Consider the following 26,860-nt stretch of genomic DNA (forward strand, 5'->3'; position numbering starts at 1 on the left):
TACACTAGCTTAGCTTCTGTGATAAAATGTGCATGTTTTCACACATACAGACACACATTGGGCTTGATTCACTAAACCGGGCTATCTCATAGCATGGCCACGCTAGTGTTTGTGCGCATTTTCTCATTTTCACGCGCAATTCATCGCTAATTTTTGCGCGCAATTGCGAACTTCTGCTAACTAGCACGGCCGTGCTATGAGTTATCATGGTTTAGTGAATCAAGCCCATGGTGTGCAGAAAACACAGAAAACCTACAGATGAGTGTGCTCCCAGCCTCATCTTATTACACTCTCTCTGTCCATCTCTGATGGAGCAGATCTGACTCTGCAGACTTCTCCAGCATCACTACAGTACACAGCACTTGGGGAGGGGGGTAGAGAATTTGGGGGCTGGCTATTGTACATAAGACCCTGCTGCACACTGGATAGAGACTGTCTACAAATCTTTGTATACAAAACTTTGTAGGATTCCTTATCAGTGGCTGAGCAGATGCAGTCATTAGAACAATTGTGCAGAGAGCAGAAAGCTTTTTGTCTCCATGCGCTTAGTTGACAATCTCAGGACAAGGAAAATAAACTTCTGCCCCCACGGGGCCCTCTGCAGCTTCTGGGTCCCCCTGCGGCTGCATCCCTTGCAGGGTCTATTGCTACGCCCCTGGTTGTGTCATATGAAGTCATGCATACAATGGGGCTGAAGTCTCACGTTACATTACAAACATACAACCAGAAGGAGCTTGAAAGATTCGGACACAAGACCACTTTAAGTTGCAAGATGCAAGATCACCTTTTTAATACATCCTCAACAGGATAGACAAGTCATTACAGTGCATATGGTCTGACAGACGTTTTGCCGGCTATACCAGCTTCGTCGGAGGCCACAAGTAAAGTTGCTTAAAGGACAACTGAAGTGAGAGGTATATGGAGGCTGTCATATTTATTTCATTTTAAGCAATACAAGTTGACTGGCTATCCTGTTGATCCCCTGCCTCTAATACTTTTAGCCATACACCCTGAACAAGCATGCAGGAGATCAGGTGTTTCTTAAATGTTATCAAATCTGTCAAGATTAGCTGCATGCAGCTTTATAAATAGACCCCTTTATATCCCACCTCAAAGTCCACGATCTCCGGGCTGTCAGCTGTTGATGCCTTCCACTCTTCAAAGTCTTTATGCTCGGGGAGAGCTCCGCCTTTCACAAAACCCAGCTTAGCTAGATATTTAGCTATGCCACCTTTCACAAAGGAAATGGATTTCTCTGCTGACTGCACAAATGATCCTGCAAAAGTGCAAACAGTTATTATGGTACATCTGCGATGATGTACAGGGGTGTAACAATAGGGGATACAACCCCTGCCCCCTGCGGGGGGCCCTGGGGCCCGCTCAGGGCCTTTTGGGGGCAGGATGGGTCGCAACATAAGAGGAGAGCGTGGCACAGATCAGCGGGGAGGGGGGACATCCCCCCCCCCTCAACTCGGGCTCTCCTCTCAGCACTCCCCCTCCTGTAATCATTAGTGGCAGCGGGCGGGCGACAACAGGCTGAACACATACCTCCATCGCGCCGGAGGTCTCCGATCAGTAAGTGCTTCATGTTACTTCCTGTATAAACAGGAAGTAGCATGAAGCTCTTAGAGATCGGAGACCTCCGGCGCGATGGAGGTATGTGTTCAGCCTGTCGTCGCCCACCCGCTGCCACTAATGATTACAGGAGGGGGAGTGCTGATAGCAGAGCCCGAGGTGAGGGAGGGGGGGGAATGTCCCCCCTCCCCGCTGATCTGTGCCACACTCTCCTCTTATGTTGTGACCCCTCCCGCCGGGGGGGGGGGGATTTCTAGTTACACCCCTGATTATGTATTTACATGGATTACAGTTAATACACTTATCAACTAAAGTAAACCCAAGATATAATATTTATATATACACCTGAGGCTTCCTCCAAAGTGCACAATTTGCGCATGCAAATTCTTTTATGCAAGTGCTTTGATACAAATCAGTCATACAAGAAACAATGCTATCCCTACAACTAAGTTAAAAGCCATGGTATTTGTTACAAAATAATACATTCTCTTGCATAGTCACATACACTGCGCAGAGGTTTCCCAGTATTCTGTGTCCTAACTCTGGCCCCTAGGACCGGGCCGAGGCAGAGGCAAGAGAGGCTCCAGTCTCAGGGCGCAGTGTAGGAGGGACACACAACTCTTTCAGCTATCATTCCCTTATTGTGTTTAAAGAAGAGAGAAATAAGAAAATAGGGTATATGGCAGTGACTGCAAGCCAGATAACTAGACATTAAGGTGTTGGGGGCCCTGGGATGCCCCTTAGTCTAATAACAATCAGTGTGTGACGGCTTGGGTGGGAGGGATGGAGGGGCGCACTTTGGTGTCTCAGTCTTGGCTGCTGGAGTCCCGGCTGTGCTCTGGCCCTATAAGACAAGACAAGACAAATAACATTTATAGAGCTTGATTCAGAAAAGGGTGCTAAGTGTTAGCACGCCAGTGAAAAGCCACTTTGCATGTGCTAACTAGGGTGCTAAGTAGTTATCACATGTAAACTACTTAGCACCGTAGTTAGCACATGTAAACTACTTAGCACCGGTTAGCACATGCAAACTACTTAGCATCCTAGTTAGCACGGTGCTAAGTAGTAGTTTGCATGTGCTAACTACGGTGCTAAGTAGTTTTCATGTGCTAACTACGGTGCTAAGTAGTTTTCATGTGCTAACTACGGTGCTCAGTTTGCATGTGCTAACTACTTAACACCCTAGTTAGCATGCCCAAAGCCTTTATCAGGCCCATAGTGTGCTTTTCTCCTGATGGACGCAAGGTGCTAGAGCTACAGCCAATAGTGTATTCTCTATAGGCAGTAGCAGTGTTAGGGAGTCTTGCCCAAGGTCTCCTTATTGAATAGGTGCTGGCTTACTAACAAGTAGAGCTGAGATTCAAACCCTGAGAGGCAGAGCCCTTAACCAGTACACTATCCAGCAAACATGCAAACATCCAGAGTGTCAAACCTATCTAAGGATTAGGAGCACATAACCTGCTGTACTCTTTGGGACAGATAGTGAGCCAAACGACTCCCACAAGAGCACTAGGGCAGTAACAAGATACAGTATCACATCTTACTACACCTTACTGGTCTTTGGTTCCAGAACCAGTCGCCAGTGCCAGACTCCTGCAGGCATACCATTCCTGCACAACCGATACTAAAGAACAAATTTGGAGACGGAACACAAATGGCTTCAGCAAAAAACAGCTGTATTAGAGCAAGTAGAGATACACACTAGGAACCTAAGCTGAAGAAGTGAAACTCCAGGAAGCTCTGGCCAGAGCAATTCTTGAGTTGGGTTACACAGAGGCATAGCTATGGGTGGGCTGGGGGTACATGTGTCCCCGGGTGCAGCATTGTGAGGGCACTCAGCACGGCCGGTGCAGCCCCATATGCATGAAAGGTGGCTCGCTGGCTGCCCAAAGTTCCCCTGCTTCTCTCCCTCCCTCTGCAGAGGAGCACAGAAGCGTTAGCAGCAGAAAAAGGTTATTTAACTACTTCAGCCTTCAGTCGTTTTTCACCTTATGCATCCGAGCAATTTTCTCCTCCCATTCATTCACCAATAACTTAATCACTACTTATCACAATGAATTGATCTATATCTTTTTTTTCCGCTACCAATTAGGCTTTCTTTGGGTGGTACATTTTGCTAAGAATTCTTTTTTTCTAAATGCATTTTAACAGGAATTTTAAGAAAAAAAATTGAAAAAAATCATTATTTCTCAGTTTTCAGGCATTATAGCTTTAAAATAATACGTGCTACCATAATTAAAACCCACACATTTTATTTGCCCATGTGTCCCGATTATTACACCACTAGCTGGACGCCCAGCGTTGCCCGGGTATGTATTTGGCTAGTGTTGGCTCTGCCCACTTTTCCTAACCCTAACACACAATTACTTAATGACCAAGTATGTGAGCTTTGCGGTCTTTGGCATCAATAATTTGCAATGAAATAAAATTAATCTGAATGGATGTGGCTCCACCCATTTTCTGAATTTGAACCCCAATCACCCAATGGCCAACTGTACCAGGTACAGGTGATTAACAGTGTAAGAATGGCAGCAATTAAATATTCCCCTTAAAAATTAATAGGTGAATTTTGATTGGCTTTTATAGGCTCCACCCACTTTTCTGATTATTAGTCCCAGTCACCCAGTTTGAGAACCCTACAATTAATAGTGTAAGAATGGCTGCAGTTTACGTTTGCGCAATGAAATTTGTATTCTTCTCCACCTACTTATTTCCTAACATTGTTCAGGTATGTATTTGGCTGTTGTTGGCTCCGCCTACTATTTCTAACCCTAACACACAATTACTCAATAACCAAGTTTGTGAGCTTTGCGGTCTTTGGCATCAATAATTTGCATTGAGATTAAACAAATTTGATTGGCTGTTTGTGGCTCCTCCCCTTTGTCTGATTTTAAACCCCAGTCACCCAATGACCAACTGTACCAGGTTTAAGGCTTGTGCCATTAACAGTGCAAGAATGGTAGCAATTACATATTCCCCTTGAAAATCAATAGGGGAATTTTGATTGGCTTTTGTAGGCTCCACCCACTTCTCTAAATATTAATCTCAGTCACCCAGTGACCAATTGTGCAAAGTTTGAGAACCCTACCATTAACAAAATTACATTTTCTCAGTGAAATTTGCATTTGTCTCCGCCTACTGATGACCTGGCATTGCCCGATTATGTATTTTGCAGGTGCTGGCTGCGCCCACTTTTCCTAACCCTAACACACAATTAATCAATTGCTCAATGACCAAGTTTGTGAGCTTTGCGGTCTTTGGCATCAATAACCTGCATTATAATGAAACAAATCATATTGGCTGTGTGTGGCTCCACCCTGTTTTATGAATGTAAACCCCAGTCACACAATGATCAACTGTACCAGGTTTGAGGCTTGTGCCATTAACAGTGCAAGAATGGCAGAAATGAAATATTCCCCTGAAAAATCAATAAGCAATTTTCGATTGCCTTTTGTAGGCTCCACCCACTTTTCTGAATATTAACCCCAGTCACCCAGTAACCAACTGTGCAAAGTTTAAGAACCCTACCATTAACAGTGTAAGAATTGCTGCTGTTTACATTTTCCCAGTAAAATTTGTATTTGTCTCCGCCCACTTATGACCCAGCGTTGCCCGCGTATGTATTTAACTGGTGTTGGCTGTGCCCACTTTTCTAACCCTAACACACAATTAATCAATTACTCAATTACCAAGTTTGTGAGCTTTGCTGTGTTTGGCATCAATAATTTGCATTGGAATGAAACAAATCCAATTGTCTGTTTGTGGCTCCACCCCCTTTCTGAAATTGAACCCCAGTCACCCAATGATCAACTGTACCAGGTTTGAGGCTTGTGCCATTAACAGTGCAAGAATGGCAGCAATGTAAATATTCCCCTTGAAAATTAATAGGTGGATTTTGATTGGCTTTTGTAGGCTCCACGCACTTTTCTGAATATTAATCTCAGTCACCCAGTAACCAACTGTGCAAAGTTTGAGAACTCTACCATTAACAGTGTAAGAATGGCTGCTGTTTACATTTTCCCAGTAAAATTTGTATTTGACTCCGCCCACTTATGACCCTGCGTTGCCCGCTTATGTATTTAGCTGGTGTTGGCTGTGCCCACTTTTCTAACCCTAACACACAATTAATCAATTACCAAGCTTGTGATCTTTGCGGTGTTTGGCATTAATAATGTGCATTGAAATGAAACAAATTTAATTTAACAGTGTAAGAATGGCTGCAGTTTATATTTTTCAGTGAAATTTGTATTTGTCTCCGCCTACTTTTTGGTTATGGGAATAAAACGTATCCTATACTTTATTCCAGGTAATGTACTATGTGTGTGCCAAATTTCATTCAAATCCGTTCAGCCATTTTTGCGTGATCGAGTAACAAACATCCAAACATCCAAACATCCGAACTTTCCCATTTATTATATTAGTAGGATATAAATTATGTCCCTATCACAATGTATGGCGCCAATATTTTATTTGGAAATAAAGGGGCATTTTTTTAGTTTTGCGTCGATCACTATTTACAAGCTTATAATTTAAAAAATATTAGTTGTATTCCCTCTTCACATGCATATTAAAAATGTTCAGCCCCTTAGATAACTATTTATGTTTTGTTTTTTTGTTTTTTTAAATTGTAATTTTTTTTTTGTTAAAAATTTTATTTGGGTATTTTCTGGGTGTGGGAGGTAAACAGTTAATTTTAAATGTAATTTATTGTGTCTTTTTGAATTATAAATGTATGTGCATGTTTTACTATTTGGCCACAAGATGGCCACAGTGAGCTCGCTCACAGGAACTACAAGGAGGACATGATTTTTTTTTTTCAGAAAGACCCCGGCCTCTGAAAAGAAGCCGTCGATTTTTGTACCGGGGACTTAGATCGATGAATGGAAAGAATGTTGTACAAATTTTTACATTCTCTTGAAGTCAGATACATCCCACAGAGGTTCACCACCACACTAGAGCAGTCACATGACCACTGCATCTGTGCTGCACTAGAGCAGTCACCTGACCACTGCATCTGTGTAGCACTAGAGCAGTCAAATGACATTACATCTGTTCTGCACAAGAGCAATCACTTGACCACTACATGTATGCTGCACAAGAGCAGACACATGACACTACATCTGTGCAGAACTAAGCAGTCACCTGACCTCTACATCTGTGCAGCACTAGAGCAGTCACCTGACCACTACATATGTGCTGCACTAGAGCAGTCACCTGACCATGACATCTGTGCAGCACTAGAGCAGTGACCTGACCACTACATCTGTGCAGCACTAGAGCAGTCACCTGACCACTGCATCTGTGCAGCACTATACCAGTCACCTGACCATTACATCTGTGCAGCACTAGAGCAGTCAGGGCCGTGCAGAGGATCCTCAAGTGGGGTGCTCAAATTTGAAAAAGGGGCCCTAATTGATCAATCATGCTAAATTGTGTATGTAATACCCCCTACCCAGAAAGCAGTATTAGACAGTCTTAACCCCCCCCCCACACACACACACACACACACACACCTTTGTAGCAGTATCAGGCAGACTTTGTGTCTCAATTGTGTCTCCTTCCAACCAAATCTTTTGGAGCCACCACCCTCAAATCAGCAGTGGTAGGTGCCCACTATTAGAGTGGGCACCGTGGAGTCTGATGTAGGCACGGACTCACCTTTCATTACTGGGAACCTCGGTCCCTCTTGATCAGCACCGAAGCTTCTTTTCAGGCAAAGAAGAAGTGGCTGCCAATTAGAGTTGGGCCGAACCTCCGATTTTAGGTTCGCGAACCTGGTTCGCGAACTTCCGCGGAAGGTTCGGTTCGCGTTAAAGTTCGCGAACCGCAATAGACTTCAATGGGGATGCGAACTTTGAAAAAAAAAAATAATTATGCTGGCCACAAAAGTGATGGAAAAGATGTTTCAAGGGGTCTAACACCTGGAGGGGGGCATGGCGGAGTGGGATACATGCCAAAAGTCCCGGGGAAAAATCTGGATTTGACGCAAAGCAGCGTTTTAAGGGCAGAAATCACATTGAATGCTAAATGACAGGCCTAAAGTGCTTTCAAACATCTTGCATGTGTATACATCAATCAGGTAGTGTAATTAAGGTACTGCTTCACACTGACACACCAAACTCACCGTGTAACGCACCGCAAACAGCTGTTTGTGTAGTGACGGCCGTGCTGGACTGGTGCGCACCATGGCGAGAGTGCAGGTTTTGGTGGCTTTACAGCCCATATGGTCGCCTGGCTGATGTAGCTGAATGACAGAACAGTGACTGTCCAGCTGATCAAATTTGGTCTGACCACAATGAGGCAACGACCTTATTATCGTGGGTGTGCCCCCCGAGACACTCATCTAGGCGCCGGTCATTGCTTCATTGTGATACGCAAGCCCCTTCACCACGGCAAGGTAATGATCACGAAGGGGAATGGGCGCATGTACATGCCTTTTCTTTTGTCGTTGCAGCTGCCCGCAGTGCAGCCAGAAAAATTAGGCAGTCATGTACACGCACCAGAAAAATTATTACAGCGGCCGCTGCTAGCAGCGGCCTAAAAAATTCAGCAATCCGCCTGGAGTCCCGGACCCTGTTGGAGGTGGCGGAGAAGGTAGTCAAGCGGCCTGCAGGCAGACATGCTGTGTGGAGGGACTGGGAGCGACTTAGTCTTCTTGGGGCAGGCCAGGCAGCCAGTCACACGGCGTGCAGGCAAAGATGCTGTGTGTGCGGGGACTGACTTAGTCTTGGGGCGGGCAGCAGCCCTCTGGGATCCATGCCTCATTCATTTTGATAAAGGTGAGGTACTTAACACTTTTGTGACTTAGGCGACTTCTCTTCTCTGTGACAATGCCTCCAGCTGCGCTGAAGGTCCTTTCTGACAGGACGCTTGCGGCAGGGCAGGAGAGAAGTTGGATGGCAAATTGGGACAGCTCTGGCCACAGGTCAAGCCTGCGCACCCAGTAGTTCAAGGGTTCCTCATCGCTGTTCACTGCAGTGTCTACATCCACACTTAAGGCCAGGTAGTCGGCTACCTGCCGTTCCAGGCGTTGGTGGAGGGTGGATCCGGAAGGGCTACGGCGAGGCGTTGGACTAAAGAACGTCCGCATGTCCGACATCACCATGAGATCGCTGGAGCGTCCTGTCTTTGACTGCGTGGACACGGGAGGAGGATTAGTGGCAGTGGTACCTTGCTGGCGTTGTGCCGTCACATCACCCTTAAAGGCATTAGTTCTGCATGTGCTGCATCCTTTCCACCTTCCGGTGAGTTGGTAACAGGTCCGCCACTTTGTGCCTGTACCGAGGGTCTAGTAGTGTGGCCACCCAGTACAGGTCATTCCCCTTGAGGTTTTTTATACGGGGGTCCCTCAACAGGCAGGACAGCATAAAAGACGACATCTGCACAAAGTCGGATCCAGTACCCTCCATCTCCTCTTGCTCTTCCTCAGTGACGTCAGGTAAGTCAACCTCCTCCCCCAGCCGCGAACAATACCACGGGAAGGTTGAGCAGCACAAGCCCCTTGCGATGCCTGCTGAGGTTGTTCTCCTGCCGCTGTCCCCTCCTCCTCCTCCTCCTCCCCCAAAGAAACACCTTGCTCATCATCCTCTGAGTCTGACTCGTCTTCTGCACATGACTTCTCTTCTTCCTCCTCCTCCCCCCTCTGTGCTGCCGCAGGTGTTGAGGAAACAGCTGGGTCTGATGAAAATTGGTCCCATGCCTGTTCCTGCCGTAATGGTTCCTGGTCACGCTCATTCACAGCTTCATCCGCCACTCTACGCACAGCACGCTCCAAGAAGTAAGCGTAGGGAATTAGGTCGCTGATGGTGCCCTCACTGTGTCTCACCAGGTTGGTCACCTCCTCAAACGGCCGCATGAGCCTGCATGCATTTTCCATCAGTGTCCAGTTGTCGGACCAGAACATCCCCATCTTCCCAGACTGTTTCATTCTACTGTAGTTGTAGAGGTAGTGGGTCACGGCTTTCTTCTGTTCTAGCAGGCGGGAGAACATGAGCAGGGTCGAGTTCCAGCGAGTCGGGCTATCGCAAATGAGGCGTCTCACCGGCATGTTGTTTTTGCGCTGAATTTCCGCAAAGCGTGCCATGGCTGTGTAAGACCGCCTCAAATGCCCACAGAACTTCCTGGCCTGCTTCAGGACATTCGCTAAGCCAGGGTACTTTGCCACAAATCTTTGAACCACTAGATTCATGACATGTGCCATGCAGGGTATGTGTGTCAGCTTCCTCATATGCAAAGCGGCAAGCAGATTGCTGCCGTTGTCGCACACCACGTTGCCTATCTCCAGGTGGTGCGGGGTCAGCCACTCATCCACCTGTTTCTTAAGAGCAGCCAGGAGAGCTGCTCCAGTGTGACTCTCCGCTTTGAGACAAGACATGTCTAAGATGGCGTGACACCGTCTTACCTGGCATGCAGCATAGGCCCTGCGGAGCTGGGGCTGTGTAGCTGGAGAGGAGAACTGCCACTCAGCCAAGGAGGAGGAGGACAGCGAAGAGCATGTAGCAGGAGGAGAGGAGGTGGCAGGAGGCCTGCCTGCAAGCCGTGGAGGTGTCACAATTTGGTACGCTGCGCCCTGCTTGCCATCGTTCACCACCAGGTTCACCCAATGGGCTGTGTAGGTAATGTAGCGGCCCTGCCCGTGCTTGGCAGACCAGGCATCCGTGGTCAGGTGTACCCTTGACCCAACGCTCTTCGCAAGAGATGACACCACTTGCCTCTCAACTTCACGGTGCAGTTGGGGTATGGCCTTTCTTGAAAAATAAGTGCGGCCTGGCATCTTCCACTGCGGTGTTCCGATGGCCACAAATTTACGGAAGGCCTCAGAGTCCACCAGCCGGTATGGTAACAGCTGCCGAGCTAACAGTTCCGCCACGCCAGCTGTCAGACGCCGGGCAAGGGGGTGACTGGCCGAAATTGGCTTCTTCCGCTCAAACATTTCCTTCACGGACACCTGACTGCTGCTGTGGGCAGAGGAGCAGGAACCGCTCAAGGGCAGAGGCGGAGTGGAGGAGGGTGCCTGTGAAGGTGGAAGGGAGAAAGCGGCAGAAGCAGATAATGCACCTGATGGAGGAGGAAGAGGAGAAGGAGGGTGGCTTTGCTTTTGTGTGCTGCTGCTGCTTTTGCTCAGGTGGCCATCCCATTGCTGTTTGTGCCTTTTCTCCAGGTGCCTTCGTAAGGCACTTGTCCCTACGTGAGTGTTGGCCTTTCCACGGCTCAATTTTTGTTGGCAGAGCGAACAGATGGCTTTGGTCCGATCTGAGGCACACACATTAAAAAATTTCCACACCGCTGAGCCACCCTGGGATGTGGGCACTATGGGGACCTCAGCAGCTGATGCTGAAGGGCAAGTTGGCTGGCTGTACATAGGTGGCGATACATGGTGCCGGACTCTGCCACCAGCTGTTTCTGACGAAGAGCTGCCCCAGCTTCTTTCAGCAACTTCTCTCCTCCTACTACTCTCTGACTCCCCCTCTGAACTGTCCCCCTCTTCATCTCCTCTATTGGGAACATACAGAGGATCCCTATCATCGTCATCATCGTAATCATCCTGCCCAGCTTCGCTTGCCTCAGACAAATCCAAACATGCACCATCAGTAGGTCCTTCATCCTCCTTACACGTTACATCCATAGTGTTGCCGGGTAACTCAAATATATGAGCTGGTGAAAATTCATCTGGCTGTAACAACAATGGCTGTGCATCAGTGATTTCAACACTAAATAATTATTGCGAAGTGTCAAATGCAGCGGAAGTGGTGCTAGTAGTAGCGCTGGTGGCTGAGCAAGATGAGGTGTTCTGTGTCGCTAAATACTCAACCACGTCCTGACAATCTTGGGAGGTGATGGGACGTGCCTTCTTCCGAGCACTGTACTGTGGGCCAGGTCCACACGAAATTACATTTACACGACCTCGCGCAGACCTGCCGGGTGGCCTTCCTCTGGCTCTGGCACTACCTCTTCCTCTACCTGTTTTGTCCATATCGGGTATGCACGGAGTGGTATATCACACTGCGTGCACTCACGTAGGTAGGTGGGTTCACTTAACTGCACAGGTATGCGCACTGATGCGGTGGGTTCACTGAACAGAACAGGTATACAGTGGCGGGTTCACAGAACAGGTATGCAGTGGCAGGTTCACTGAACACAACAGGTATGCAGTGGCAGGTTCACTGAACACAACAGGTATGCAGTGGCGGGTTCACTGAACAGGTATACAGTGGCGGGTTCACTGAACAGAACAGGTATGCAGTGGCGGGTTCACTAAACAGAACAGGTATACAGTGGCGGGTTCACTAAACAGAACAGGTATACAGTGGCGGGTTCACAGAACAGGTATGCAGTGGCAGGTTCACTGAACACAACAGGTATGCAGTGGCAGGTTCACTGAACACAACAGGTATGCAGTGGCGGGTTCACTGAACAGGTATACAGTGGCGGGTTCACTAAACAGAACAGGTATACAGTGGCGGGTTCACTAAACAGAAGAAGTATACAGTGGCGGGTTCACAGAACAGGTATGCAGTGGCAGGTTCACTGAACACAACAGGTATGCAGTGGCGGGTTCACTGAACAGGTATACAGTGGCGGGTCCACTGAACAGAACAGGTATGCAGTGGCGGGTTCACTGAACAGGTATACAGTGGCGGGTTCACTGAACAGAACAGGTATGCAGTGGCGGGTTCACTAAACAGAACAGGTATACAGTGGCGGGTTCACAGAACAGGTATGCAGTGGCAGGTTCACTGAACACAACAGGTATGCAGTGGCAGGTTCACTGAACACAACAGGTATGCAGTGGCGGGTTCACTGAACAGGTATACAGTGGCGGGTTCACTAAACAGAACAGGTATACAGTGGCGGGTCCACTAAACAGAACAGGTATACAGTGGCGGGTTCACAGAACAGGTATGCAGTGGCAGGTTCACTGAACACAACAGGTATGCAGTGGCGGGTTCACTGAACAGGTATACAGTGGCGGGTCCACTGAACAGAACAGGTATGCAGTGGCGGGTTCACTGAACAGGTATACAGTGGCGGGTCCACTGAACAGAACAGGTATGCAGTGGCGGGTTCACTAAACAGAACAGGTATACAGTGGCGGGTTCACTAAACAGAACAGGTATACAGTGGCGGGTTCACAGAACAGGTATGCAGTGGCAGGTTCACTGAACACAACAGGTATGCAGTGGCGGGTTCACTGAACAGGTATACAGTGGCGGGTCCACTGAACAGAACAGGTATGCAGTGGCGGGTTCACTGAACAGGTATACAGTGGCGGGTCCACTGAACAGAACAGGTATGCAGTGGCGGGTTCACTAAGCAGAACAGGTATGCAGTGGCGGGTTCACTAAACAGAACAGGTATACAGTGGCGGGTTCACTGAACAGGTATGCAGTGGCAGGTTCACTGAACACAACAGGTATGCAGTGGCGGGTTCACTGAACAGGTATAAAGTGGCGGGTCCACTGAACAGAACAGGTATGCAGTGGCGGGTTCACTGAACAGGTATACAGTGGCGGGTCCACTGAACAGAACAGGTATGCAGTGGCGGGTTCACTAAACAGAACAGGTATACAGTGGCGGGTTCACAGAACAGGTATGCAGTGGCAGGTTCACTGAACACAACAGGTATGCAGTGGTGGGTTCACTGAACAGGTATACAGTGGCGGGTCCACTGAACAGAACAGGTATGCAGTGGCGGGTTCACTGAACAGGTATACAGTGGCGGGTCCACTGAACAGAACAGGTATACAGTGGCGGGTTCACTAAACAGAACAGGTATACAGTGGCGGGTTCACAGAACAGGTATGCAGTGGCAGGTTCACTGAACACAACAGGTATGCAGTGGTGGGTTCACAGAACAGGTATGCAGTGGTGGGTTCACAGCACAGGTATGCAGTGGTGGGTTCAATGAACAGGTATACAGTGGCGGGTCCACTGAACAGAACAGGTATGCAGTGGCAGGTTCACTGAACAGGTATGCAGTGGTGGGTTCACAGCACAGGTATGCAGTGGTGGGTTCACAGAACAGGTATGCAGTGGTGGGTTCACAGCACAGGTATGCAGTGGTGGGTTCAATGAACAGGTATACAGTGGCGGGTCCACTGAACAGAACAGGTATGCAGTGGCAGGTTCACTGAACAGGTATGCAGTGGTGGGTTCACAGCACAGGTATGCAGTGGTGGGTTCACAGCACAGGTATGCAGTGGTGGGTTCACAGCACAGGTATGCAGTGGTGGGTTCACAGAACAGGTATGCAGCCAGACAGGAACAAGTTAAGCCTAACTAATCTTTCCCTGAGAGACAGTCTGCAGCAGCTCGCCCTACTCTCACTAACGCAGGTAGCACACGAGTGACCGTAATGGCCGCCGCTGCCTGCCTTATATAAGGGGGGGTGGGGCTCCAGGGGCTAGTGTAGCCTAATTGGCTACACTGGGCCTGCTGACTGTGATGTAGAGGGTCAAAGTTGACCCTCCATGTGCATTATGGGGCGAACCGAACTTCCGCAAAGGTTCGCCTGCGGGACGCGAACGCGAACCACTGAAGTTCGCATGGAACCGTTCGCAGGCGAACCGTTCGGCCCAACTCTACTGCCAATATGCAGTGGTTGCTAAGGATTAGTAGGTGCAAAACTGCAGTAAGTGCTAAGGTGCAGTGGGTGCCCAGATGCATTGGGTGGTAAGGTGCAAAGGTCCAGTTTGTGCTAAGTTGCAGTGAGTGCTGAGGTGCCAAAGTACAGTCTGTGTCAAGCTGCTGTGGGTACCAAGGTCCAGTTTGTATTGGGTGTTTATTTGCAGTGGGTGCTAAGCAGTATTGGGTGCTTAATGAGTAGCAGAGGGTAATAAACAATAGTGGGTGCCATGTGAGTGCTAATTGGTACAGGGAGCCATGTGAGTGCTGGACATGAGTGAGTTGGGAGTTCCATGTGTGAGTACTGAGTGTCATATGGGTTCGGACCAAGGGCAGGAAATGGGTTCTATTTGGGTGCTGGCCATGGACTGGTACTAAGTGCATATAATGGCTTGGGAATTTGGTGCCGTGTGAGTACTGTGGTATGTGGGAGTTGATTATGGGGGTATAGGGTGTCCTGTGGGTCCTAGGTGCAAATACAGAGTGCCAAGTGGGTACTGGGAGTGAGTACATGGTGCCATATGGGTGCCGGCCAGTTGGGTATTTGTTGTCATGTGGGTGCTAAATGCAGATGCTAGGTGCCATGTGGGTTCTGGGTGCTGGCAAAGGATGTCCCGTGGATTCAGGCTGTATAGGTGGGTATCAAGCATCATATAGGTGTTGATTGCAGGTACTCAGTCCCTTGTGAGTTCTGGGTGCAAGTACTGGATGTCATGTGAGGGCTTTTTTTGCTGGGCACCAAGTGGAGGCTTAGTGCTACTGGAACTACTGCAGATTAAACATGTGGGTGTTGGGTGCAGGTACTGGGTATCACATAGGTGCAAATACTTGGTACCATGCCTGCACTGGGTGCTAGCTATGGGTGGGCATTGTGTTTCATGTGGGTCCTGAGTGCAGGTACTTCGGGTGCTAGTACTGGTTATGTGCGTGCAGATAGTGGGTGCCATGTGGAGGCTGTGTGCAGGTGTGAGTAGTGGGTGCCATGTCAGGGCTGGGTGCAAGTACTGTGCCATGTAGGTGTGAGTACTGGGTTCCAGGTATAGGGTGAAGGGGAGCAGGTAGTGAGTGTCATGTGGCTGTTTGATGCAAGTACTAAGTGCAATATGGAGGCCAGATATGAGTATTGGGTGCAGGGTGCTTGGTGCAAGTACTGGGTGCTTGTTATAGTGGGGGTTACTGGTTGATTGTAATGTGGGTGCTTAATATTGGTGGAATTGTTGTGGGTGAAGGGGGTGGGAGGTCACTGTGGGTGCTGCTATGAATGGCATAGTTGCTTCTAGGGTAGGTAGAGGTAAGCGTGGTTGCTGGGAGAAGTAGAGGTCAGTGTGGGTGCTGAAGGAAGGGTAAGTCACTCTGGGTGCTGGGGGGGGGGGGGGAGAAGTAACTGTGGGTGCTGTGGAGGGTAGAGGTCAGTATGGGTGCTGGAGGAAAGGGAGGTCACTGTGGGTCCTTTGGGGGAGGTCACTGTGGGTCTTGGGGGAGGTAGAGGTCATTATGGTTACTGGAGGAAGGGGAGGTCACTGTGGGTGCTGCTGTGAATATCATAGTTGCTGCTAGGGGAGGTAGAGGTCAGTGTGGTTGTTGAGGGAAGGAGAGATCAGTGTGGGTGCTGGGGGAAGGGTAAGTCACCGTGGGTGCTGTGGAAGGAAGAGACAAGTATGGGTGCTGGAGGAAGGGGAGATCACTGTGGGTGCTGGGAAAAGTCAGTGTGGTTACTGGAGGAGGGATAAGTCATTGTGGATACTGGGTGTTGAGAGAGGTCACTGTGGGTGCTAGCAATGGGAGAGGTCACTGTAGGTGCTGCTTTTGCGATGGGAGGTCCCTGTGGGTGCTGCAGGGGACAGGAGGGTAGTCGCTGGGTAAGGGAAAGATCACTGTGGGTGCTGGGGGAGCGATAGGTCAGTGTTGGTGCTGGGGTAGGCAGGATCACTGCTAGAGCTGGGGAGGAAGAGGGGATTGTGGGTGCTAGGTGGAGGTCACTGTAGGTACTAGGTGGTGGGTAGAGGTCACTATGGGTGCTGGGGAAGGGAGAGGTCACTGTGGGAGCTAGGTGGAGGGAGAGGTCACTGTGAGTCCTGGGGAAGGGAGAGGTCACTGTGGGGGTTAGGTGGAGGAAAAGTTCACTGTGGGTGCTGGGGAGGGAGAGGTCAGTATGGGTGCTAGGTGGAGGGAGAAGTCACTGTGGGTGCTAGGTGGATGGAGACAGACATCACTGTGGGTGCTGGGAGAGGGAGAGGTCACGGTGGATGCTAGGTGGAGGGAGATATCACTGCGGGTGCTAGGTGGAGGGCAAGGTCACTGCCGGTGCTGGGGGAGAGGTCAGTATGGGTCCTAGGTGGCGGGAAAGGTCACTGTGGTTGCTAGGTGGAGGGCAAGGTCACTGCAGGTGCTGGGGGAGAGGTCAGTATTAGTCCTAGGTGGCGGGAGAGGTCAGTATGCGTCCTAGGTGGAGGGAGAGGTCACTGTGGTTGCTAGGTGGAGGGAGAGGTCAGTGTGGCTGCTGGGGGAGGGAGAGGTCATAGTGGATGCAGCTAGGGAGACACCATTTTACTTGCTCCCACACAGCGAGGGCGGAGCTTCCAGGGGTGGGCGTGGCTTATCATGGTTGTGGCGGAGCTTCTTTTTCACGGCCAGAGGGGCCTTTTTTTGAAGATTTTAAAAAGGGGGTGTCTGGGCAACCAGAGCACCCCCTCTGCACATGCCTGAGAGCAGTCACCTGACCACTGCATCTGTGCAGCACTATAGCAGTCACCTGACCATTACATCAGTGCAGCACTAGAGCAGTCACCTGACCATTACATCAGTGCAGCACTAGAGCAGTCACCTGACCATTACATCAGTGCAGCACTAGAGCAGTCATCTGACCACTGCATCTGAGTTAATATCAAAGCAATCTGTTGTTACTTACCTGCGTATTTCTCTGACATTTTGTTGGTAGCGCATGACGTTCTGACTTCCGTTTTTGTGAAGAAAATGAAGTACCGGCGGCGTATTTCAGTTCTTACACATTCCCTCGATTCAGCTTCCGTCAGACCTGAGAACATAAAAACACAAAGCATATTGTGATTCTATCAGGTATGGCTTGTGGGTAGACTCTGCTTCACAGCAGGGATGTTACTAGGACGTCAGAAAACACGGGGCACTTTTGGGTCCTAAATATGGGAAAATCTGCTGAATCTCTATGAGAAGGTTCATATCAGTGCGGTTCGTACGCTGTGCGTTCAGCAAAGCGGTGCCTGTACCATTTTTGGTAGCGCTAAATGCTTACAAAACCGCTTAATGCGGCGATAGCGTTCGCGTTTTTTAGAATACATTGTATTTATTATTTTTCGGGTCAAAAAGTTCACTTCCTGACTTCCGTCAGGGAGTGAATCTCAAAACCACTCTGGAAAAGCGCTTAGAAAAGCGCTTTTTAAAAAAACACAGCACGCAGTGGAGCGCAGGGAGGGGGGGAAAAACAGCATGCAAAATGTTTGCGTTTTCGTTTGTAGGTGTGAATGAAGTCTTAAGGAGGCCATACATCTCTCGACTTGGGGGCCAATCGACCCTTTGATTCAATCAATAATTACTATTGAATCGGTTGAAAATGAGTGCTTCCAAGAGCATACCCGATCGACGATGCAACCAATTTTGGCCCGAAATTGCATAAATCGGACATGCTGCAAGGTGTAGGGCCGACATGTGTGATTGGATTTGCAGAGGTAATGGGGTGCGATATCGGGATGAGCAACGAATGCGACGGAACCCTCTGAGATGTTCTCTCTATTGTAAAATATGCCCCGTGGAGTATACTTTATTTGTCGGTGTCCACCACTGACTCCATGCTTCATACACGGAGGACAGAACACGGAACCAGCGCCGGACACCAACAGATAAAGTATTCTGCTCGGGGCATCGGGGAGGGGGGGGGGGGGGGCACATTTTTAGAATAGGGGGAACAGCGCCGGGGGTACTGTCACTTTCGTCGCTCATCCCAATATTGCACAACGTTACTGCCACGACCCCAATTCCAGGCCGAAATCAGTCACATGTATTCATTGGACATACTGCAAGGTGTCGGGCCATTGTGGTCGATCGGGTGCACGGTGGTAATGTTGAGATATATCAGGACGAGCAACAAACATGATGAAACTCCCGGCATTGTCCCCCTAGTGTGTAAATGTGCCACACGTGTGTGCATTTATACATTACCTGCCCTGTGTCACCCCCCGCGTGAAGCCCATGCGTCTTCAGAATCCTCCGCTCTTCCGTTAGCACTGTACACACCAGTGTACAGCACGTGACATCACACATGCACCACGCCGGCGGCGTGTATACCGCTAACAGAAGAGAGGGGGGATTCTGAAGATGGTGGGCGACACAGTTCAGGTAATGTATAAATGCGCACACGGGGCTTTTATGCACAGAGGGAGATATTGCTTGCTTGGCAGCTTGAAAAAGCTGTTATTTCCCACAATGCAGCGAGGTTCACAGAAAGTAAACTGTCACGCCCATGGTCATGACCTCACACTGTGGGAGGGGTTTCACCACGATATCAGCCATACAGACCCATTGATAATCTATTTGAGAAAAGGCATATATTTCTTGTGGGAAAGGGGGGTATCAGCTACTGATTGTGATGAAGTTCAATCCTTAGTTACAGTTCATCTTTAAAAGGCATTGTGTTAATTAGGAGAAAAGGAGAATTGAATAGGGACCATATGTGCTCTGTCTGCACAGTTTAGGCAGCCTTCACACCGATCTCTGCAATTTTTTGCTGTGTTTTTCTGTGGGTTTTTTTTTTTTGATTTGTGATTGTGCTTTTTTCTATTCTTCGGTTCAGAATCTTCTTTTGTTTGTTCATGTTTTCATGTTTTTTATGTGATTTTTTCTGTGCATATCAATGAAGTTACTTTACATGACAATGCAATAAATGAACCTCAAAGTCTGATGCAATTTTTCACGTAACAGTGTTCAGTGTTTTTTTATCGACTTACATTAGTTACAAATCCCACCCATTTAATAAAAAAAATACATGCTTGCCGATTGTTTTCTGTATAAAAATTTGCAAAAAAACGCAAACTAATTCTGTTATGTGTAAACGGCTGAAATGCAGGCTAGTGAATATGGCCCATGAGCTTGGTCAGATATTGCACAGTAATATAACCCTTACTATATGCACTGTGTATGTTGTTAATCTGACTGTTATAAAGTAGCGGGTGCCACTAGCATTAACCATGCATGTTACCATAGCAACTGTTGCGCTAATTGAGTACTGCGGGGCAGGCCACGCTTATAGTGTAACTCTGAGAACGGACATATTACCACAAGAGCGTGCATCCACCCCTTTGTAAAATAACTCATGAGATTAAAGGACATCATAAGTGAAAATAAATAAACAATTGTATCTATCCTCCTTCTCCTAAAAATGTATTTTTTAAAGATATCCCACAGTTTTATTTTATATTTAAATCTACTTTGTAAGTTTTTACTGTTTCATTGTCTCTGCTCAACGACACCTTTATTGAAGTATGCTAGAGCTAAAATCTATGAACTATTGACCCTTTTTATCTCGTTCCTGCTCTCAAAAGCCATTTACTGACAGGAAAGTGTTTTGTGGCTGCAATTACTTATCAGTGAGGATTATGCTATAGTCTGACCCAGTCCGACCCAGACAGAAACTGTCACTTGCATATTAACTCTTTCAGGCAGAGAAAGAAAAAAAGGAATACAGCATAGTTATTTGTGTGCTTGGCACTGTACATACACATGTCTATGGGCCCGTTTCCACTATCGTGAATCTGCATGCGTATCCTGCATGCACATTCGCACAGCCAATACAAGTGGATGGGCCTGTTTCCACTTGTCAGTTTTCCTGAGCGTTTTTCTGTGCAGGATTTTTCTGCACGGCAGAGCCCTCAGAATTCGCCTGCGTGTGGAATGCATGCGAATCGCCGCTAATGTATTTAATAGGGAAATCGCCTGCGGCTTTGGTATGCGAATTTTCATGCAAATTCGCATGGAAATCAATGGAAAAGCACACCAGCACTGCCATGGTTAAATTCGCATACAGCGTCATCTATGCGAATTCGCACGAAAATTCGCATACCAAAGCCACAACCGCACGTGAAATTCGCATCCGCATGCGAATTTTTACCGCGGCGATTCGCACCGCACAAGTGGAAACAGGCCCTATCTCATCATGTCACATGTCACCTCAATTGTCCTTTAATTTTGTGAATCAGCCCCAGTTTGTATTATCTGGATGTTGGTGTCTCTTTCTCTGTGCTTTGTCTTCACAGAGTCTACACAGAAAGCTAACCAGCTTGGAATCAGGAAGCATCAGAGCTAACTGAAACGCACCCCATCCTGCTGTCCGGTGCTGAAATGATGCTGAATGCAGCTGTTCGGGTTCCGAACCACATGGTCCCAAATTTGAACAACAACAATAATCATAACTAAATCTCTCCAAAGTAAAAAGAAAAGTTTGGGCTGTATCCAGGAGGGAAGCAGATAACTTTCTCATCTTTATTTTCTCCCTAATTACTTAATTAGGAGTCAATCTGATCTTGTCCTGCAGCAATAATATTACTTAGTTTCAGTGAGGTGTTAATATGCATTAAAATGACATCAGAGTAGCCTCGTAGTGTTTCCTATTCATGTTTTACTGTGTTTAATGCATTAGGGCAAAAAACGGAAATCGGAAGAACAGGAATTCAGTTTTGTGATCGGTCTAAAATTACTGCGGTGATCCAATTTTTGCAGAAAAATTCTACATTCTCTGATTGGTCCAATGATTGAGCTAAAATTACAGAGTTGTGGTAAATTGGATTTCCACGGAATTCTGATTCCCATTTGCGATTTCTGATCGGAAACTTCAATTCTTCAGAATCTGAATGAGCATCCCTATTTATTTACATAATAAATATTGCGGTTCTTGCTACACTCAAACTTGATATTGCTTAACCACTTAAGGACCAGGGGATTTTCTTCTGATCGGTGCTGCGTGGACTTTCCAGCCCGCAGCACCGATCAGGAAATAGCCAGGGCGATCGTGAACTTGCATGGAAAGGCCGCTCGTTCGAGTGGCCGTTTCCATGCTATACCACTAACGACCCGCCGACGCCTATGGGCATTAGGCGGTCGTTAAGTGGTTAAATGGTTACGCGGCTGTTCAGAACTAGAATTGATTACCTGAGTTTTTCAGTTCCTCCGCATCATACTGGAAGAGAAGGTCATATACTCCGCCCAAGGAGCCCTTGGTGACGTAATGAGTGCCAAAATTATCAAAGATCCTGCTATAGAGGGGATAGTTGTACTCCAAGGGCAGGTAAGTAAGAGCGTTCAGGAAGACATCTGACAGCCAGAGATTCTCTTTCTTCATGCTGAACTGCGCACCTGAGATCACTTTGTGGATTCTAATAAACTTGGAATTCTGCCAACAACATTAGAGAGGTAATCAGAATTGATTTTATAGTTTGCTTTTCAGGAGTATCAAACTCAAATACAAAGTGGACTGAAACTTAACACTGGGACCAAGTTACGGGCCACCTCAATGTCCAGTGGCCTGCTCCCTGCCTTATAAAGTTCCCTGGTGTCTAATGCCCCCTCCCTCCCCTATACAGTTCCCTGGTGTCTAGTGAGTCCCATCACTCCCCTATACAGTTCCCTGGTGCACTGTCTAATGATTTCCCCCTCAAGCCCTCCCCCCTTCCCCCACAGGGCTTCACCTCTAATATAGTTTCCCTGGTGTCCTAGAGTGGGCCAAACATAGTGCAAAGTGGGAAATCCACTTAGGGGCCCAACTTGATGGGTCTGCAGGCCAAATATATGGGCAGGAGTTTGACATGTATGTTTTAAATATACAGTATATCCTACAGATATGGGCATGGACAAACTGATTTAAATGACAAATTCAGCCATTTTGCTAAATTAAAAAAAAACTGCAGACGTTATTAAAGTGAACCTCCAGACTAAAAATCTACTCAGCAGCACTTGTTGTTTCTTTAACGGTTTCACAGCATCAGAACTTTGTTTTTCTTACCCAAGCCTCATTTTTAGCTGCACTGAAGCTAAGCTCCACCCCATCAAATAAATCTGCCCGGGCATTTTTCTCCTGATGCTGTGCAAAGCATGATGGGATTTCTGATGTTGTTGTTCTCCTTCTGCTCTTTTGGCGCAAATTTGTTTTTTGGTTTTTTTTAAGCTTGAGATTTGAAGCCTAGCGTGCACAGCTAGCAGGGGTGATCAGGACACAGGACTGTGTCTCATGCTCCCATCACCTCCTTTCAACCAAAAAGATGGCTGCCCCATGAAATCACAAACATTTGCCTGTTCTTTTAAAACAGGATGGGTAAGAGATTATATTACCTATCTATTTTAATTAACATAACTAATGTAACTTAAAGTGGTATGAAACCCAGCACTTCTTCTTTGCTCTAAAAGATTATTTACAACATATTATATACTACCACAATGTATTTTTTACTAGAACAGCATTTAACTAGTTAAACACAGGACTTACAAGCTCCCTGCAGGGAAGGGGACAGGCAAAAATGGCGCACAGCGCCAATAGTGTCAGAATGGCGCTGCACTTCAAACGATATTTATCGTTTTATATGTTTTTTTTTTGCAGGGATCGGGCTGGAGGAGAGGCAGCGGCCGGGCAGTGGGCTGGCAGCGGGGGTCGGGCTGGAGGAGAGGTAGCGGGCTGGCAGCGGGGGTCGGGCTGGAGGAGAGGCAGCGGGCAGTGGGCTGGCAGCGGGGGTCGGGCTGGAGAGGCAGCGGGGTGGAGGGAGTAGGATTAGGTAGCATGTGTATACATTACATTGTCCCGGCCCGGCGTTCGCTCCTCACTTCACAGCTTGCACGAGTCCTGCATCCAGCCAATCACCATGCGGCTTCAGTTTCCGCATGGTGATTGGCTGGATGCAGGACTCCTGCAAGCTGTGAAGTGAGGAGCGAACGCCGGGCCGGGACAATGTAATGTATACACATGCTACCTAATCCTACTCCCTCCACCCCGCTGCCTCTCCAGCCCGACCCCCGCTGCCAGCCCACTGCCCGCTGCCTCTCCTCCAGCCCGACCCCCGCTGCCAGCCCGCTACCTCTCCTCCAGCCCGACCCCCGCTGCCAGCCTACTGCCCGCTGCCTCTCCTCCAGCCCGACCCCCGCCTCTCCTCCTCCAATTTTTCAATGGCGCACTGTTCTGTTTTATAAAACGCTATTTACCGTTTTAATGTATTTACATTAAAACGGTAAATAGCGTTTTATGATCGGCAGAACGGTGCGCCATTTTTTACTCTGCGCCATTTTTGACTGGATGCGCAGGGAAAGCTGCACACAGGACTTGAAAGTTCAGTGCAGAGAAATCTGGAAGCATCCAAACTGGAGGTAACATTATCTTGTTTACTTAATTGTAGTGAAGAATGTAAACATTCTCTGGCAATTCAGACACTCCAGAACACAGACAGATACTCAGAAAGCATTTCTGGATACATTACAATATGAATACACCAGTTATGAATAAAATGCAATGTCAGCTCTCAGAGCAAAAAAATTGTACTTTGGGAACTTGTAATTTCTAAATGAATAATCATACTTATGCACAAAAGCAAATATGATAATTGTACGGGATATAAAAAGTAGGAAAACATGTTTTTTAATTGAATATTATGTCAGAGTTTTATACCGCTTTAATGACAGTATGTTTGTTTAGGCTAAAGTTCTGCTTTAAAGGATAAAGCTAGACATAAACTATGAAACATTTTTAATGGGTTACACATTTCTTTCAACAAAAAATATTGGATGGAAGAACCATTAAATACTGGGGTCCTCTCAACCAACCAATTGTCCATCAAAATATTGGTGATAACTTAAAATACTAAGCAATCTGTTATGAGGCAGTGGCTTATTTAGGGATGATAGGGCACACATTAAGTGCTCTTTCCCAGTGGGACGGTGTGTTTGATGCGACGTTAAGGTCGCACAACGTGCCCCTAACGCAACGCATGTTAGTTTTGAAGTTGGACGTTATATTGAACTGCGTTATGCGTCTCTTGATGTGCCGTTTTCGTTGCATACTGATAGACGAAAACGGCGCATCCGTCACATTTAAAAAAAAATTAATTTAGCTAATAACGCATATAACGCACAGCATGCAGCACTTTCTAAATGTTGCTACACGTTACACACAACGCAACGTGAGCACTGTGAATGTGGCACATACTTTGTATTGCTGTGCGTCAGTCTGCGTTATTCCTTTTTATAACGTGCGACTTTTACGTCGCACTGTGAAAGCAGCCTCAAACTGTAACCTGGGGAGGATGGGGTAGTTGGGGAGGGCAGGATGAAGTGGGAAAATTATAGGGTTTAGTCTTAACTTGAATTGGGTTTGTTGTAGTAAGGTATGGTATGTATGAATGATGTGTGGCAATGGGTCAATACCAATTGGGAAGCTAGCCCCCCTTTAAAAAAAAAAACATATATATAGCCCCGCCCCATTGCATATGAGTGCCGTGGAACTCTCTGTATCGTGAGAAGCGCCACAGCACTCGTCTGCAAGGGGGCGGGGCTAGGTGCTGCAAATATGATGCTCGGGTCGGGAGGAGATTTGAATGAAAAAGGCACAGCAAGCAGGGATGGTCGTAGTCAGCCAAGTTCGCTACGCTGGAACTACGTGTAGTTTTCCGCAATTACGCTTCGCAAACTACGGCTACGAAATCAGAGACTTTGCTACGTTTGCATTTCGTAGACTACGCGTTAAAATACGGAAGCTTCGCATAGTGCGAAGCGTAGTTGATGCGGACGCTTATGCCCTCATGCGGAAAAATGTCTGCAATAATCAGCTAACTATGCGCATGGGTGAACTAATATATGTGTATATTCCACCTTCCAATGCGGAATTGTATACATATAGAAGGGCAATATTATTTCTGCGCATGCGCAGTGATCCGTATAGACGCAGTTACCGCACGCGTAGTTGACTTCGCAATACATACGTCAACTACGCGTAGCGGGCGAAGCTTCGCATAGCGGGAATACGACTACGCGGAAATACGTTTTTAAACTTCGTCCGTGAACTACGATGCATAGTTGCGGACTACGATGCGTAGATTTGCGCTGGCGTAGTTTACGAGCAACCCTGACAGCAAGTCATTATAACTTTTTATCCCAAGTAGGTACATAGAATATATGCGATTTTGGCTTTATAATCCCTTCAAGCAACTCTTGAAGGTGACCTATCTGCTGAGCCACTTTGCACTCGGAAAGAAAGCATCATGGTGGCTGTTCCTTAAAGGTAGAAATGGGGGAATCAAGGTGGCTGTCTTTTTACATGACCCTATTGGTCTTCATGGGGAGGAAGGGAGTAGAACATAAGGGATGAGGTGCCACGAGATCTGTTTTTTTACATGTGTGATGGGGAAAATATTTATAAAACACACTTACAATATTTATATAATTTTTGGGGGTGATTAAAAAAAAGAAGCGTGGCATAGAGCCAAGTGGGGTATTTTAGAATATTTTCCATTATACTGTATAAAATCACTGGTCAATGTGCATCATGAGGTATAACGCCACGTGACTTTCTGACCAATGGTAGGCTTAGGAGTATTTTGATCTAGAAGGCTTGAGCCCAACCAGACAGTCCCCCTTAGCCTTACTCAGAACCCTCATTCCTACAAGATCTTGTGCAGGTTAGGAACAGGTCCAGAACATGAACAGGTCTGTAGCTTAAAGCAGCGAACAACCGGTTTACAACTCATTTTTGATCTGCAAAATTTTCCACACATTTCAAAAATGATTTTCCAAATGACAATCCCCCCTCCCCCGGGGCATAACTACAAATCTTGGGGGCCACTGTAAAACTTTGATGTGGCCCCCAATGGACACACCTCTTTTCTCGTCTTCTCCTGGTGACCCTAACAGCCTGGGCAGTCCACCCACACCGGGGCCCTTGGGCCAGAGGGGCCCCGGGGAGCCCTACCTTAACTTCAGTATTAGCTCTTTATTGGTCCTGTGCTGGTAATGATGACTTCTATAGATTTCATGTATAGTAGTATTCATTAAAGGACCATTATTGACAAAAAAGTAGGCAGGTAAAATCTGACAGAACCGACCGGTTTTGGGCCAGTCTATCTCCTCATGGTGGATGACCAGGATTTTCTTTGTTTTCAACAGCATTTCCTGAACAGCAGTTGCAAAGTCTAATTAATAAAATAGTGTGCAAGTGATTAGGGAGGCCGGCTGGTATCTTACAATTTTGGCAGTTAAACTGCTGTTCAGGAAATGCTGTTAAAAACAAAGAAAACCCTGAGAATCCCCCATGAGGATATGGAATGGCCCAAAATCTGCCGGTTCTGTCAGATTTTAACTGCCTACTTTGTTTGCGAAAGTGTTCCTTTAACAAACTGCTCCCCATCCCCTGCTTACACCGCTCAGACTGATGCTGTTGCTGTCCTTGGAAAGTTTTGGGGTACCGTATCCATTGTTCCATAGAGTGCTACAGAGTGCCTGGGGGCTCGATGTAAAACTTGCACTGCGGCCCAAAGCTCTTTAGCTACACCCCTGTGCCTGGGTGCCGCTCTTGCAAGGATCATAAAGCTAGTGTGGCTATTATGAGCTTCACACCCATAACAAGTGTAGTCACAAAACCACCTGATCTGGAGCCCTGTATCAGACG

The 26,860-nt window shown here is 47.4% G+C and overlaps 1 protein-coding gene across 1 annotated transcript in view; it reads right to left on the reverse strand.

Annotated features, from left to right (window-relative positions):
• Positions 1-26,860, reverse strand: part of C6 (complement C6) — a 141,121-nt gene that overhangs the window by 59,246 nt on the left and 55,015 nt on the right. The window contains exons 8-10 of the mRNA XM_068250916.1: positions 21,373-21,613; positions 17,108-17,233; positions 1,110-1,276 (exon numbers count right to left, since the gene is read on the reverse strand). Of these exons, the coding sequence (XP_068107017.1) occupies positions 1,110-1,276; positions 17,108-17,233; positions 21,373-21,613 (534 nt within the window). The remainder of the gene's footprint in view (positions 1-1,109; positions 1,277-17,107; positions 17,234-21,372; positions 21,614-26,860) is intronic.

This window comes from Hyperolius riggenbachi, chromosome 1 (assembly GCF_040937935.1).
Source record: "Hyperolius riggenbachi isolate aHypRig1 chromosome 1, aHypRig1.pri, whole genome shotgun sequence".
Taxonomy (NCBI): domain Eukaryota; kingdom Metazoa; phylum Chordata; class Amphibia; order Anura; family Hyperoliidae; genus Hyperolius; species Hyperolius riggenbachi.